The following is a 15,115-nucleotide window of genomic DNA, read 5'->3' as shown; positions in this document are numbered from 1 at the left end:
GTTTGGGGAGGCGCCCAAACCTCCCCAAAGGTCGGCAGGTCTGCGCGGAGGAACGGAGACCTGCCGAGGTTTGGGGAGGTTTGGGGAGGCGCCCAAACCTCCCCAAACAGGAACGGAGACCTGCCGAGGTTTGGGGAGGTTTGGGGAGGCGCCCAAACCTCCCCAAACAGGAACGGAGACCTGCCGAGGTTTGGGGACGTTTGGGGAGGCGCCCAAACCTCCCCAAAGGTCGGCAGGTCTGCGCGGAGGAACGGAGACCTGCCGAGGTTTGGGGACGTTTGGGGAGGCGCCCAAACCTCCCCAAACAGGAACGGAGACCTGCCGAGGTTTGGGGACGTTTGGGGAGGCGCCCAAACCTCCCCAAAGGTCGGCAGGTCTGCGCGGAGGAACGGAGACCTGCCGAGGTTTGGGGAGGTTTGGGGAGGCGCCCAAACCTCCCCAAACAGGAACGGAGACCTGCCGAGGTTTGGGGAGGTTTGGGGAGGCGCCCAAACCTCCCCAAACGTCGGCAGGTCTGCGCGGAGGAACGGAGACCTGCCGAGGTTTGGGGACGTTTGGGGAGGCGCCCAAACCTCCCCAAACAGGAACGGAGACCTGCCGAGGTTTGGGGACGTTTGGGGAGGCGCCCAAACCTCCCCAAAGGTCGGCAGGTCTGCACGGAGGAACGGAGACCTGCCGAGGTTTGGGGAGGCGCCCAAACCTCCCCAAACAGGAACGGAGACCTGCCGAGGTTTGGGGACGTTTGGGGAGGCGCCCAAACCTCCCCAAAGGTCGGCAGGTCTGCGCGGAGGAACGGAGACCTGCCGAGGTTTGGGGACGTTTGGGGAGGCGCCCAAACCTCCCCAAACAGGAACGGAGACCTGCCGAGGTTTGGGGACGTTTGGGGAGGCGCCCAAACCTCCCCAAAGGTCGGCAGGTCTGCGCGGAGGAACGGAGACCTGCCGAGGTTTGGGGACGTTTGGGGAGGCGCCCAAACCTCCCCAAAGGTCGGCAGGTCTGCGCGGAGGAACGGAGACCTGCTGAGGTTTGGGGAGGTTTGGGGAGGCGCCCAAACCTCCCCAAACAGGAACGGAGACCTGCCGAGGTTTGGGGACGTTTGGGGAGGCGCCCAAACCTCCCCAAAGGTCGGCAGGTCTGCGCGGAGGAACGGAGACCTGCCGAGGTTTGGGGACGTTTGGGGAGGCGCCCAAACCTCCCCAAACAGGAACGGAGACCTGCCGAGGTTTGGGGACGTTTGGGGAGGCGCCCAAACCTCCCCAAAGGTCGGCAGGTCTGCGCGGAGGAACGGAGACCTGCCGAGGTTTGGGGAGGTTTGGGGAGGCGCCCAAACCTCCCCAAACAGGAACGGAGACCTGCCGAGGTTTGGGGACGTTTGGGGAGGCGCCCAAACCTCCCCAAAGGTCGGCAGGTCTGCGCGGAGGAACGGAGACCTGCCGAGGTTTGGGGAGGTTTGGGGAGGCGCCCAAACCTCCCCAAACAGGAACGGAGACCTGCCGAGGTTTGGGGAGGTTTGGGGAGGCGCCCAAACCTCCCCAAACGTCGGCAGGTCTGCGCGGAGGAACGGAGACCTGCCGAGGTTTGGGGAGGTTTGGGGAGGCGCCCAAAGCTCCCCAAACAGGAACGGAGACCTGCCGAGGTTTGGGGACGTTTGGGGAGGCGCCCAAACCTCCCCAAAGGTCGGCAGGTCTGCACGGAGGAACGGAGACCTGCCGAGGTTTGGGGAGGTTTGGGGAGGCGCCCAAACCTCCCCAAACAGGAACGGAGACCTGCCGAGGTTTGGGGACGTTTGGGGAGGCGCCCAAACCTCCCCAAAGGTCGGCAGGTCTGCGCGGAGGAACGGAGACCTGCCGAGGTTTGGGGACGTTTGGGGAGGCGCCCAAACCTCCCCAAACAGGAACGGAGACCTGCCGAGGTTTGGGGACGTTTGGGGAGGCGCCCAAACCTCCCCAAAGGTCGGCAGGTCTGCGCGGAGGAACGGAGACCTGCCGAGGTTTGGGGACGTTTGGGGAGGCGCCCAAACCTCCCCAAAGGTCGGCAGGTCTGCGCGGAGGAACGGAGACCTGCCGAGGTTTGGGGAGGTTTGGGGAGGCGCCCAAACCTCCCCAAACAGGAACGGAGACCTGCCGAGGTTTGGGGACGTTTGGGGAGGCGCCCAAACCTCCCCAAAGGTCGGCAGGTCTGCGCGGAGGAACGGAGACCTGCCGAGGTTTGGGGACGTTTGGGGAGGCGCCCAAACCTCCCCAAACAGGAACGGAGACCTGCCGAGGTTTGGGGACGTTTGGGGAGGCGCCCAAACCTCCCCAAAGGTCGGCAGGTCTGCGCGGAGGAACGGAGACCTGCCGAGGTTTGGGGAGGTTTGGGGAGGCGCCCAAACCTCCCCAAACAGGAACGGAGACCTGCCGAGGTTTGGGGAGGTTTGGGGAGGCGCCCAAACCTCCCCAAACGTCGGCAGGTCTGCGCGGAGGAACGGAGACCTGCCGAGGTTTGGGGACGTTTGGGGAGGCGCCCAAACCTCCCCAAACAGGAACGGAGACCTGCCGAGGTTTGGGGACGTTTGGGGAGGCGCCCAAACCTCCCCAAAGGTCGGCAGGTCTGCACGGAGGAACGGAGACCTGCCGAGGTTTGGGGAGGCGCCCAAACCTCCCCAAACAGGAACGGAGACCTGCCGAGGTTTGGGGACGTTTGGGGAGGCGCCCAAACCTCCCCAAAGGTCGGCAGGTCTGCGCGGAGGAACGGAGACCTGCCGAGGTTTGGGGACGTTTGGGGAGGCGCCCAAACCTCCCCAAACAGGAACGGAGACCTGCCGAGGTTTGGGGACGTTTGGGGAGGCGCCCAAACCTCCCCAAAGGTCGGCAGGTCTGCGCGGAGGAACGGAGACCTGCCGAGGTTTGGGGACGTTTGGGGAGGCGCCCAAACCTCCCCAAAGGTCGGCAGGTCTGCGCGGAGGAACGGAGACCTGCCGAGGTTTGGGGAGGTTTGGGGAGGCGCCCAAACCTCCCCAAACAGGAACGGAGACCTGCCGAGGTTTGGGGAGGTTTGGGGAGGCGCCCAAACCTCCCCAAACAGGAACGGAGACCTGCCGAGGTTTGGGGACGTTTGGGGAGGCGCCCAAACCTCCCCAAAGGTCGGCAGGTCTGCGCGGAGGAACGGAGACCTGCCGAGGTTTGGGGACGTTTGGGGAGGCGCCCAAACCTCCCCAAACAGGAACGGAGACCTGCCGAGGTTTGGGGACGTTTGGGGAGGCGCCCAAACCTCCCCAAAGGTCGGCAGGTCTGCGCGGAGGAACGGAGACCTGCCGAGGTTTGGGGAGGTTTGGGGAGGCGCCCAAACCTCCCCAAACAGGAACGGAGACCTGCCGAGGTTTGGGGAGGTTTGGGGAGGCGCCCAAACCTCCCCAAACGTCGGCAGGTCTGCGCGGAGGAACGGAGACCTGCCGAGGTTTGGGGACGTTTGGGGAGGCGCCCAAACCTCCCCAAACAGGAACGGAGACCTGCCGAGGTTTGGGGACGTTTGGGGAGGCGCCCAAACCTCCCCAAAGGTCGGCAGGTCTGCACGGAGGAACGGAGACCTGCCGAGGTTTGGGGAGGCGCCCAAACCTCCCCAAACAGGAACGGAGACCTGCCGAGGTTTGGGGACGTTTGGGGAGGCGCCCAAACCTCCCCAAAGGTCGGCAGGTCTGCGCGGAGGAACGGAGACCTGCCGAGGTTTGGGGACGTTTGGGGAGGCGCCCAAACCTCCCCAAACAGGAACGGAGACCTGCCGAGGTTTGGGGACGTTTGGGGAGGCGCCCAAACCTCCCCAAAGGTCGGCAGGTCTGCGCGGAGGAACGGAGACCTGCCGAGGTTTGGGGACGTTTGGGGAGGCGCCCAAACCTCCCCAAAGGTCGGCAGGTCTGCGCGGAGGAACGGAGACCTGCTGAGGTTTGGGGAGGTTTGGGGAGGCGCCCAAACCTCCCCAAACAGGAACGGAGACCTGCCGAGGTTTGGGGACGTTTGGGGAGGCGCCCAAACCTCCCCAAAGGTCGGCAGGTCTGCGCGGAGGAACGGAGACCTGCCGAGGTTTGGGGACGTTTGGGGAGGCGCCCAAACCTCCCCAAACAGGAACGGAGACCTGCCGAGGTTTGGGGACGTTTGGGGAGGCGCCCAAACCTCCCCAAAGGTCGGCAGGTCTGCGCGGAGGAACGGAGACCTGCCGAGGTTTGGGGAGGTTTGGGGAGGCGCCCAAACCTCCCCAAACAGGAACGGAGACCTGCCGAGGTTTGGGGACGTTTGGGGAGGCGCCCAAACCTCCCCAAAGGTCGGCAGGTCTGCGCGGAGGAACGGAGACCTGCCGAGGTTTGGGGAGGTTTGGGGAGGCGCCCAAACCTCCCCAAACAGGAACGGAGACCTGCCGAGGTTTGGGGACGTTTGGGGAGGCGCCCAAACCTCCCCAAAGGTCGGCAGGTCTGCGCGGAGGAACGGAGACCTGCCGAGGTTTGGGGAGGTTTGGGGAGGCGCCCAAACCTCCCCAAACAGGAACGGAGACCTGCCGAGGTTTGGGGAGGTTTGGGGAGGCGCCCAAACCTCCCCAAAGGTCGGCAGGTCTGCGCGGAGGAACGGAGACCTGCCGAGGTTTGGGGAGGCGCCCAAAGCTCCCCAAACAGGAACGGAGACCTGCCGAGGTTTGGGGACGTTTGGGGAGGCGCCCAAACCTCCCCAAAGGTCGGCAGGTCTGCGCGGAGGAACGGAGACCTGCCGAGGTTTGGGGAGGTTTGGGGAGGCGCCCAAACCTCCCCAAACAGGAACGGAGACCTGGGGAGGTTTGGGGAAGCGCCCAAACCTTCCCAAACGTCGGCAGGTCTGCGCGGAGGAACGGAGACCTGCCGAGGTTTGGGGAGGCGCCCAAACCTCCCCAAAGGTCGGCAGGAGGAACGGAGACCTGCCGAGGTTTGGGGAGGTTTGGGGAGGCGCCCAAACCTCCCCAAACGTCGGCAGGTCTGCGCGGAGGAACGGAGACCTGCCGAGGTTTGGGGAGGCGCCCAAACCTCCCCAAACGTCGGCAAGTCTCCGTTCCTCCGCGCCCTGCCTGCCTGCTTCTTTCCGCTGCGGAAAGAAGCAGGCAGGCAAGGCGCGGAGTTTGGGGAGGTGCGCGCGCACCTCCCCAAACCTCCCCAAACTTCGGCAGGTCTCGGACGGCGGTGGCTTGGGAGAGGTGCGGGCGATCCCGGAAGCACCAAAGCCTCGGCCGCGCACAAGTCCTCGGTAAGTTTTTTTTGTTGACTGGAGTATAAGCCGAAGTGGAATTTTTCAGCCCAAAAAGTGGGCTGAAAAATTCGGCTTATACTCAAGTATATACGGTACTTTATAAGTAACTCAAGGTGGTGAATATACATAATACTCCTTTGTCCTATTTTCTCCACAAAAGCCTGTGAAGTAGGTTGTCTCAAGAGAGAGCAACATGCTTAGCCAGCTTTCATGCCTAAGGTGAAACTAGAACTCACAGTCTCCTGTCTAGGCTAACACCTTAACTATTACAACAAACTGGAAAAAACAGGATTGCTTTGGCAGTACTGTTAGCTTTGGCAGACACAGAGTCTAATTTGTTTTCATTTTCTGTTCACAGAAATCACCGAATAGCACAACTTTCCTACAGTCCACCATTGTCCTTTTCAATCCTCCACCAACACAGTGCCTTTATGAAGTTTGACATTAATGCTTTTTAAAAATATATACCTTACAAAGAACTAAATTTACAAATACTAATGAACACATTCTCATTACTTTTATCTTCTTATTGGAGATTTAAGATTGTCCACCAGTGGAAATTAATATTCAGCTCTTCCCACTTATTGCATCTCCAAATCAATTTCAGAGTTACAGGACTTTCCAGAGCAGATATAATATACATGGAAGGAAATACAGAGGGAGGAAAGCCAAAAGAAGCTTGTTCTTAGATGTTTGATAAAAATTAAATAAAATGCAGCCATTATGATTTATTTCCTCAGAAATATACTCGGAAATCCAGTTTTATGGAAAAGAACTAAAATCACAAACAAGGATTATGACTAACTCAAAAAGATAACTAAGTGTGTAACATAAGTAATCTTTTTTTCACTTTTTATATAGTCCTCGACTTAAAACCACAATTGAGCCACAAATTTATGTTGCTAAGCAAGACATAAAATGACCTTTTTGTGATCTTTCTTACCACAGTTGTTAAATGAATCACTGCAGTTGTTCAGTTAGTAACATGGTTGTTAAATGAATCTGACTTCCCCATTGACTTTTGTCAAAAAATTGCAAAAGATGATCACATGACCCTGGGTTGCTGCAATCATCATAAATATGAATCAGTTGCCAAGCATCTGAATTTTTTCCCCAGTGTTGTGGTAACTTCAAATGATCACTAGATGAACTGCTGTAAGTCAAGGACTACCTGTACCCCCCCTCATTTGAATATAAAAAACACTGATAGGACTAAACATAGAAAACTCATAATTTATCATTTATCCTCAGCAGCTATACAAGGATTAAAAAATAAATGTAATAAAATTATTTTGTATCACAAAATGTATAGTTGTATTGCCGAATAACTGAGGGATGTCTGAGAAATGGAAATGAAATAATCATGAATTTAACATACCCTCACTAACCTGAGGCTGCAGTGAAATTGAAAAAGTAACCCATTTTCTTGTTTTATTGACTTTCTAAAAAGCTGTACAATACCTCCAGAAAAAAAATTAAAGGAAAGGAAATAAAGAACAGTTCAACAGTGAAACAGCTATAAATATTCAATAAGACAGGTACATTTTTGTCTCCTTTTTTTCCTTTACATTCAGGCCATTGAAAAATTCATTGAACTGTATATCAGTAATAAATAAATCACACTTCTCTTAGTTTTTTAACAAATACCCGTTGAATAAAGAAAATTTGTTTAGCACAGAAATCAATTAATCGCAAGGGAAGAAATAAACCATATTTGGAAATAATTATATTTGTGGATTTGATTTTTTTAATGCTGCAAGGAAACAAGGAAATATATTCAGGAATTAAGATAACAGCAATGACCTCTGTTAGCTATGAAGACCCCTGTATGCAGCACAATGGGCAAAGTACAATCCTACAAACAAGAACTTCTGAACTGAAGACTGAACCTTTTTCTAAGAAAACTAGGTATTTGAATTGTTATCCAGAAATATGCATGTGAATTAATATACAATATAGCTAAAGGAGTATTCAAAATATTTTGTTATTCATTCATCCTATTTATAATCTCTTCAATGGAGCTTAGAATCCTAAGTATGATTACCTCTCATTTTATTGTCACAATCCTGTGAAATAGACAGGGCAGAGAAAAATTGATTGGATTATAATCACCCCATCAATCCAATAATTTATTATAATCCATGATCAGCATATGGTTAAAAAAATATAAGAGTTCCATTTATGATTTATTCCTTGTAACCACTTTACTGTCTCTGAGATAACTGAATTATTTTCTAAAATGTTTGCAGCAATATGAATTCAAAAGCAGAATTAACAAAGGAGTTTCAATAAAGCTTCCAACCTCAGAGACATTCTTATAGTTGAACGTAATTCTATATTTCAGAACATCCATATAAGAAATTATTCAATGTTTTACCTGGATTAGATCTTTAAAAGAAAATACTTATTAACAAATGTATTTATCTTTACCTAAATTAAGAAACATTATAAATAGGAGTAGGCACTCCTTGCTGGATCTAGTCTGGTGAATGCTATACATTAACTCTTTCAGCAATGCTTTCAGTGGAACGTACTGCTCAATCTTAACTAAAATACTCATATGGACATTGCATCTTTGGGAATATTTAATAAAAATGGTGTAACAAGTTTAAGCTGCGTTCACATTTTCAGGACAATCCAATTTATGCTTGTAGTACAAGCAGGTGGTCTAGGTCCTAGGACAGTGCTTTTCAACTTTTTAACCTAGCAAGGTGTCAAAAACCTGATGACCCCCCAAAAAAAGGAAAAATGTGATAAGTCCTCCTCGACTTACCACAGTTTGCTTAGTGACTGTTTAAAGTTACAACAGCACTGAAAAAAGTGACATGATCATTTTTCACACTTATGACCATTGTGGCATCCCCAGGGTCTCGTGATTTATATTCAGATGCTTGGCAACTGATTCATATTTATGACGGTCACAGTGTCCCTGAGTCATGTGATCCCCTTTTGCAACCTTCTGACAAGCAAAGTCAATGGGGAAACCATATTTACTTAAGAACTCTGTTACTAATTTAACTACTGCAGTGATTCACTTAATAAATGTGGCAAGGGAAGTCATAAAATGGGGCAAAACTTATTTAAAAATTTCTCACTTAGCAACATAATTTTTGTGCTCAATTGTGGTCATGGGTCAAGGACTATCTGTACCCCCACTTACCACTTTTAATGGGAAACTTCTGCCTGTTTCTCTGACATTAATCTTTGCATTGTTCTATCCCCTTCTCTCCTTCTGATTGACTCAAAGAAGCCAATAGGTGATTGCAGGGGCTTTGGGGGGGGGGGGTGCAGCTTCTGCCATTGAAGTGGGGGCATGTGGGAGCATGTTGTGGTGCTAGTTGGCTATCCCTAACTTTAAAACAGATCTTGTGTGGCAACAGTTATCCAGCACGAGGGGCTCAGAGGCAGCTACAAGCAGGGGAGGCAGCGGGGGGGGGGGGAGAAAGAAAATCAAACCTGATTGACAGGGAGCATAGTAACCCTGCCCCTACTCCGCAGAGGGCAGATCACCATCATCCCCAGCCTGGCAGAGGTCTTCCTGCCCCACTGTTGCAGACAAAGGAGGGATCTAGTGAGGAGGAAGAGGGTTTAAGCAAGCTTAGCAACCAGAGTTGGGATCCCCCCCCAAAACAAACATAACCATCCAGCACGACAGAAGTGACCAAAACCTGCTGCATCCACCCAGCAGATGGGGAGGGGGGAATAAAAACCAAACAGCACCCCCCCACACTGCCAATCCTCAACAGAAATGCTCACGACAACAAAATTCTCGGACAGGAGGAAGAGCGCAGGCCCCCTTTCCATCCCCAAGCCACAGTGGAGCAAGACACCCGCCTGCCAGCGTTCTTCCTGCTGTCCAAGGTTTTCATTGTTGTGAGAATTTCTGCTGAGGATTGGCGAGGGGGGGGCGCTATTTGCTTTTTATTCCCAGCTGCTGGGTGTATGCAGCAGGTTTTGGTCACTTCTGTCGTGCTGGGACGTAACCCACGAAGCACGTTAGTTTTGGGGGGATTCCCACTCCGGTTGCTAAGCTTGCTTAAACTTTCTTCCTCCTCCTCACTGGAGGCCCCCTTTGTCTGCAATGGTGCGGCAGGAAGACCCCTGCTGGGCTGGGAATGATGGTGATCTGCCCTCTGCTGAGTAGGGTCAGGGTTACTATGCTCTCTATCAATCAGGTTTGATTTCCTTTCTCTTCCCCCCCCCCGCTTCCCCAGCTTGGAGCTGCCTCTGAGCCCCTCATTCATGGGAGTTAGCATTGCCGGCATCTCTTTCTCCTGAGCCCCTCGTGTTGCATAACTGTTGCCACCCAAGAGCTGTTTTAAAGTTAGGGAATCTTTGGGGGGATAACCAACTAGCACCCCAACACATCCCCCATGCCCCCCTTCAACTGCAGAAGCAAAAAAAACCCAAACCCCTGCAATCACCTATCAGCAATTGCATGTTGCTCTGAGGAGGAAGGCTGGAGGCAAATGGGAGGAGGTGGTAGGCTCAAGGAGGAGGAGGCATGGCCAAGGGTAGGAGGCAAAAGATCCTAGACCTGCTGCCGATCAGCTGTAGCTGCACATGCCGATCCTAGGCTTTCAGCAGAACCCAGGCAAACATCACGCAGCTCCAGCCGAATCGCCGCCCTAAGACTGCGTGCGGCTGCCTGCCACCCACAAAGCTGCCGCCGATCAGCTGGAGCAGTGTGCACCGATCCTGGACTCTCAGCAGAATCCCGGTGATACCTCACGCAGCTCCAGCTGACTCTCCCACAGGCCTGTGCGGCGCTGCCGCTGCTTCACCTCAACCACTTTTACACTATTTTTTACACTTCTTTTTTTACAGGGCTTTTCAACCTGTTCTACGCGTACTACCTGCCAGGTGATGAAGTACCACGAGTGGTATGTGTACCACCGCTAGAAAAGCCCTGGTCTAGGAGATGGAATACAATAATATAATTTTGGGACTCATTTGTGGTCGTAAGTTGAGGACTATCTGCATTAGTGCCCAGATGTTTATATATTTTAAATTAAAACTTTAGATTTTTTTTAGAGAAACAGTTTTACATTTAATAAATTATACTATCTAAACACCCATACACACATAGGATGGTATCACTGTACTCATGTTTATACTTTGATATTGTTCATGCTTACCTAGAACTAAGTCCCACTATGTTCAGTAGGGCTTACTTCTTAGTAAATATACTAGAACTGTAGCCCTTTTTTCCCCTGAAGGTGTAAACTCAAGTGGAAATCAAGCTCAAAGGAAAAAGTGAAGAAGTAAACCTTACCTTTGTACCTGTTATACAATTGTTCTAATTTCTTTCTGTCTACTGAAATTTTCATGGATTCTTTGTAGTACAAGTCTGGATTCTGGAAGTAGTTGTCTGTTGCCACTTCTAGTTTCCACTCATTCTGCATTAAGCAGTATATAGCAGTCCTTTCACCAGCCTGGGTAACTGCCATAAACTGGCGTACCTTGTCCTTCTGAGCCGATTTAAGCTTATGCTTTGGGATGCAAAAGAAGCAGGAAAGCCAATGAAGCTAATCCAGATGTTTGTTTCAGAATTTTACTAAAATCGCCTGTCTTTAAAAAATATTGTATTCTTTTTTTTGGAGTAATAACATTTCATTTCAGAAAAAAATAAATATATCTTATTTCATTACAGTAAAAGACAATTTTCTTTTGAAAACTGAAAAATTAACTGAACCTAGATATTTTTAACACACAAATTAAAAATCTGAGGGCAATTCATTTCAGTCTTAACTTTATGCCTCTAGTTTTCCATGTAAAAAGACATAACTTTTTACACAGTGGCTTTCCATTAAATGCACAAATCATTCAGTGAAAGAATCTTTACAATACCGGTAACTCTACAGTAAATGACCAAAAGTATCCCATTCTTAATATAATATGAATATGTGATTATACTGTGATAGATTCAGAAGTTTAAAGCTGAAAATGTATACACAATTACTTGTGCCTTATTCTAAATAGTCATGCACAGGATTACACATTAGTTGCCATATAAAGTGGCGCTGCAAGTAAAAAAAAGCAATTTCAGGAGTAAGCCCTTCATAAATATTGCTTTACATTATAAAAGTAACATTTTTAAATATGCCCTATAAAAACACAGCCAAGATAAAATAATGTCAATGTATAATTTTATACAATATTTCTACATAGGTTTTGATGGCATTTCTGAACAATAGGACCCTAAGATTTATTACACACTTTAAGAAGACTCTTCAACAAAGAATGCCCCTCCGCAAACAAATCATTTTAGTTAAGAAAACGAACAAGTTTCAAGCATAATTTGGCCTACACAACTATGATTCATTTGCATAAAAGAAGCATTCTTGATACAAGTGCGTTTAAAAAAGACACTGTAATAAAATGAAGATCCTAATTTCTGTATTTGCCATGCAAACTTAATATTTAATTCTTTTAATTTCTATTTTCGCATAAGAATGCACCATTTCTTATTACTCTAGGTTTCCTAACTCTCTTTGGGTGACAAGGGGGGTTACCCAAACGGCTTGCAAGAAACCAGAACGGCACGTTTAAAAAGGAGAGGGAGTTGCAATTTGGGTTTTTCCTCCCAAGTAGGGATCTTCTTTTAAATTTTGTTCTCCATCAAAGAAGACACTCACCGAAAGGGACGTCAGGGAAAGAAAAGTGGCGGTGGGGGGGGGGGGGCAAGGAGAGGTTTGGGGACTGGAATAGCGAAGGAACTATTTCACCCTGTGAGAGGAGAAGGGAAAATTCAACCCGAGTGGGCTCCTTCCTCCCCTAGGGGGGGGGGCTTTCCAGCTCCTGAGAGAACAGGTGAAGATCCCGGGGGGCATCCACGGGAGATGGGGCTCCTCGGCCGGTCTATAAAAAGCGAAAGGAAGATAAAGCTTGGGCCAGGGGAAGCCGGGACAGGGTCGGCCAACAGCCACCTGCCACCTTCTCCCCTGCCCAAAAAAGGGAAAGGTACGTGGCGAGGGTGGCGGCGCTTTCCCTGCCCGGCCCGGAGCTCCTTCCCCACGCAACCGCGGAGCCCTCCCGTCCCTGCCGCCGCGTTGCGTCCCGCGGAGGCTTCCCTGCGCAACTCTCTCGCAGCCCTGCGCGCCCGTTGCCCCCTCCCTCGCGAGCTCCCCATGACGCGGCGGGCGGGGAGGGGGCGCCCCGAGTAGAAGAGCGCCCGCCGTTCTGCCCCTTTGCTCGTGGACAGAGGAGGAGCCTGCCTCACCGCTCCCCCGCGTCTCCTTCCCCGAGCGCGCGGAGGGGTTCGTTCCAAGCGGGGAAATCCACCCGACACCCCCCCCGACCCCCGCAGCCCACCTACCATTTTATCGGCAGCACCTTCACCCAACTTCACTCGCCAGCGCGGCCGCTGCCGCCGCTGTTGCCGCTGCCGCCAGTACAGCTTGTTTCTGCGCACGCGCGGCTCGTCTTTCCCTTTACTCTTCTCTTCCTCTCTCCTCCTCCTCCTCCTCACCCCCCCCCCTCTCCCGCTGGCGGGTTTCAACTGCCGAGCATCACCCGCCCCGTACGGCTTCAAGAAGCCCCTCTGCGCCCCGTTCTTCTTTTTCTCTCGCTCCCGCTTGACAACTACTTGGACCCGGAGGAGGCGGAGGAGACTCACGCGGGGCCAGCCAGAGCTAAAAACTACGTTACCCATGAGACCTTCTGGCCTAACCATCTGTGGCGTAGATTTATGTGTAGACTTGTGCGCAGCTTGCAGCTTCCGCTTTCATTTTATTCAATTGTATCCTGCCCGTACCGTGAGGGCAGAAAACAGCGGATAACTCACCTTTTAATCCAGTTGTGATTGGACAGAAATATATATTTTCTTCACTCCCAAGTCTATTGGTTATGGTGGCTCTCCCCCACACCCCCGGATTCCGTTCAGCGCTAGAACTAGGCCAGGGGTCGGCAACCTCGGCTCTTTTATGACTCGTGGACTTCAACTCCCAGAATTCCTGAGCCAGCTCAGGAATTCTGGGAGTTGAAGTCCACGAGTCATAAAAGAGCCGAGGTTGCCGACCCCTGAACTAGGCTGACCGAGGATCTCTGAACGAACTTATACGGAAACTGCATAACCTCTTCCCTAATCTTTTCGCTGCTACCGAATGAAAGCAAAACTTACAGTTTGGAATATTCCCTCGTTTGTAAGGGCAGTTTTCTCTCCGTGGCTAAAAAGGGGAAACGAGCGCCAATGAATCCTACAAAAAAAAACGTTCACTCTAACTGTCGTATGTCTATATACTGGTACTGCTCGGGGATGGTGTTGCTTCCCACAATGCACCACACATTCCCGTTCACTACATTTCCCACAACGCACCGCAGCCAGAGGCCAGAAAACTACAATCCCCAAAAGGCGCAAAAGCCGGGTAAGAGGCAGACAAGCAGCTAGGACCAGCTAGGAGGTGGTCCGGAGTTTGCTTCCCCTGGGCGTTTCGCGTGTTGCTCAGGGATTGCAGGGCGGCTGAGCGAGGGCCGAAGGCTGGTGTGGGCCTAGGTTTAAAGGGCGGCGCCATTTAAAGTCCGTCCGCTCCGATGGGGGAGGGCTGAGGGACCATTGGGCACCTGAGAGCAGGAGGAGGAAGGGCGGGGAATGGGCTTGGTGATGGGGACGTGGCTCGGACTCTCCTGGGTGAAGCGATGTCACTCGTCCGTCGGCGGAGCCGGGAAAAGAAGGGGGAGTGCAAATACAGCGGTAGGGGCCGGGTTTGAGGGGTGAAGAAAGGTGAGGGGTGTGTGTGGCACCATCAAGGTGTTTCTAGGGTAGGGAGAGGTCGGAGTGGTTTTTATTCTGATTTTAATTGGGACGGGGGGAGTGGAAACAGACGAAGGAATCCCAAAACGCCCCTTTCCTCCCCTTCCTCTTCATCTTTGGTAGAAGGCAGCTGACATTACCCCCTCCCCCCTTCAAATATGCCCTGGAAAGGGAAAAAAGAGGGTTCTCCAAACTGGTTTTTCTTTGAACCTGGACCTACCAGGACGCTGGTGATAAGCCTACCCTCAAATACGATGGAGGGTGCATTACAGCAGCTTCACTTTGGAAGATGTGGGAGAAATGCCTCCTGAGCAGCCTTCCTCCCTGTGGTGCTTTACAGGTATGTTGGCCACCAATGATTATCATCCTCAACTCTGCTGGCTGTGGGGATGGAAGCCCCCTAAAAGGCACTAGGATGGGAGGCTGGTTTTCGGTCTTACACATGCTTCTGTACTATATTGTCCTTAACATAAATAACGTCTGTCTTATAGGCCATCAATATTAAAAAGACAGGAAGCTGGTAACCTTAATTATTCTTTATATATAGAAATGCACGTACACCTAATCGATTCATCTTTAACTGGTGTTCTAACGAACATGTCACAAATACCATTTGTAATATAATGAATTTACTGCATCACTGTCTCTAGTAGTACCTTAAGCTTAGATCCTGACTGTGTTAAGCAAATAACTGTGCAAGCAGCTATCAAAGTTAATCAATAGCAGCTGGCAATGCATAATTTTGAAGGGACTGTTTAGATAAGTCACAGACCAGTTTACTTTTTTCCCAGTGTTTGCAAGATTAGTAGTGAGGATGGTTAAGAATTGTGATCTTGCTTGAAGATGACATTTAAAATGTTTTATAGGAATACATATATTTACTGAAGGCTAAAAATGCTGTAGAACAAGAAGATCTTGAAGGCATTGTCTCAGTGGTTTGACAAATATAAAGAAGAAAACTGTTAAGCAGAAATGTGAATTTCTAGTCAAAAAATGCCCATCTGATAAAAGAAATGAAGGCAAGTACAGAATAAGAAAATATGGAATAGTTGGATAGGATAAAAACATGATAGGGGACTTTTGGTTTTGCATCATGGTGAGACAGGACGCAGGAAGGCAG

The 15,115-nt window shown here is 50.9% G+C and overlaps 2 protein-coding genes across 4 annotated transcripts in view; one reads left to right on the top strand and one right to left on the bottom strand.

Annotated features, from left to right (window-relative positions):
- The window catches only part of DCUN1D2 (defective in cullin neddylation 1 domain containing 2), a 39,272-nt gene extending 26,421 nt beyond the window's left edge, over nt 1-12,851 (bottom strand). Inside the window, exons 1-2 of the mRNA XM_083361863.1 lie at nt 12,562-12,851; nt 10,519-10,735 (exon numbers count right to left, since the gene is read on the bottom strand). Coding sequence (XP_083217989.1) covers nt 10,519-10,735; nt 12,562-12,564 — 220 coding nt within the window. The 5' untranslated portion in view covers nt 12,565-12,851. The remainder of the gene's footprint in view (nt 1-10,518; nt 10,736-12,561) is intronic.
- Nucleotides 12,852-13,545: 694 nt separating this feature from the next.
- TMCO3 (transmembrane and coiled-coil domains 3) overlaps nt 13,546-15,115 on the top strand; it is a 28,154-nt gene continuing 26,584 nt past the window's right edge. Inside the window, exons 1-2 of one of the 3 annotated variants that reach the window (XM_083363118.1) lie at nt 13,546-13,609; nt 14,119-14,335. The gene's annotated coding sequence lies outside the window, so the exon portion shown is untranslated. Of the gene's footprint in view, nt 13,610-13,733; nt 14,336-15,115 lie in introns of those variants that run through there. The other 2 variants (XM_083363119.1, XM_083363117.1) reach the window with 2 other exon arrangements.

Source organism: Vipera ursinii (genome assembly GCF_947247035.1).
Source record: "Vipera ursinii genome assembly, chromosome: 4".
Taxonomy (NCBI): domain Eukaryota; kingdom Metazoa; phylum Chordata; class Lepidosauria; order Squamata; family Viperidae; genus Vipera; species Vipera ursinii.
The sequence above is the reverse complement of the archived record's forward strand: the minus strand, read 5'-3'. Positions and strand labels throughout refer to the sequence as shown.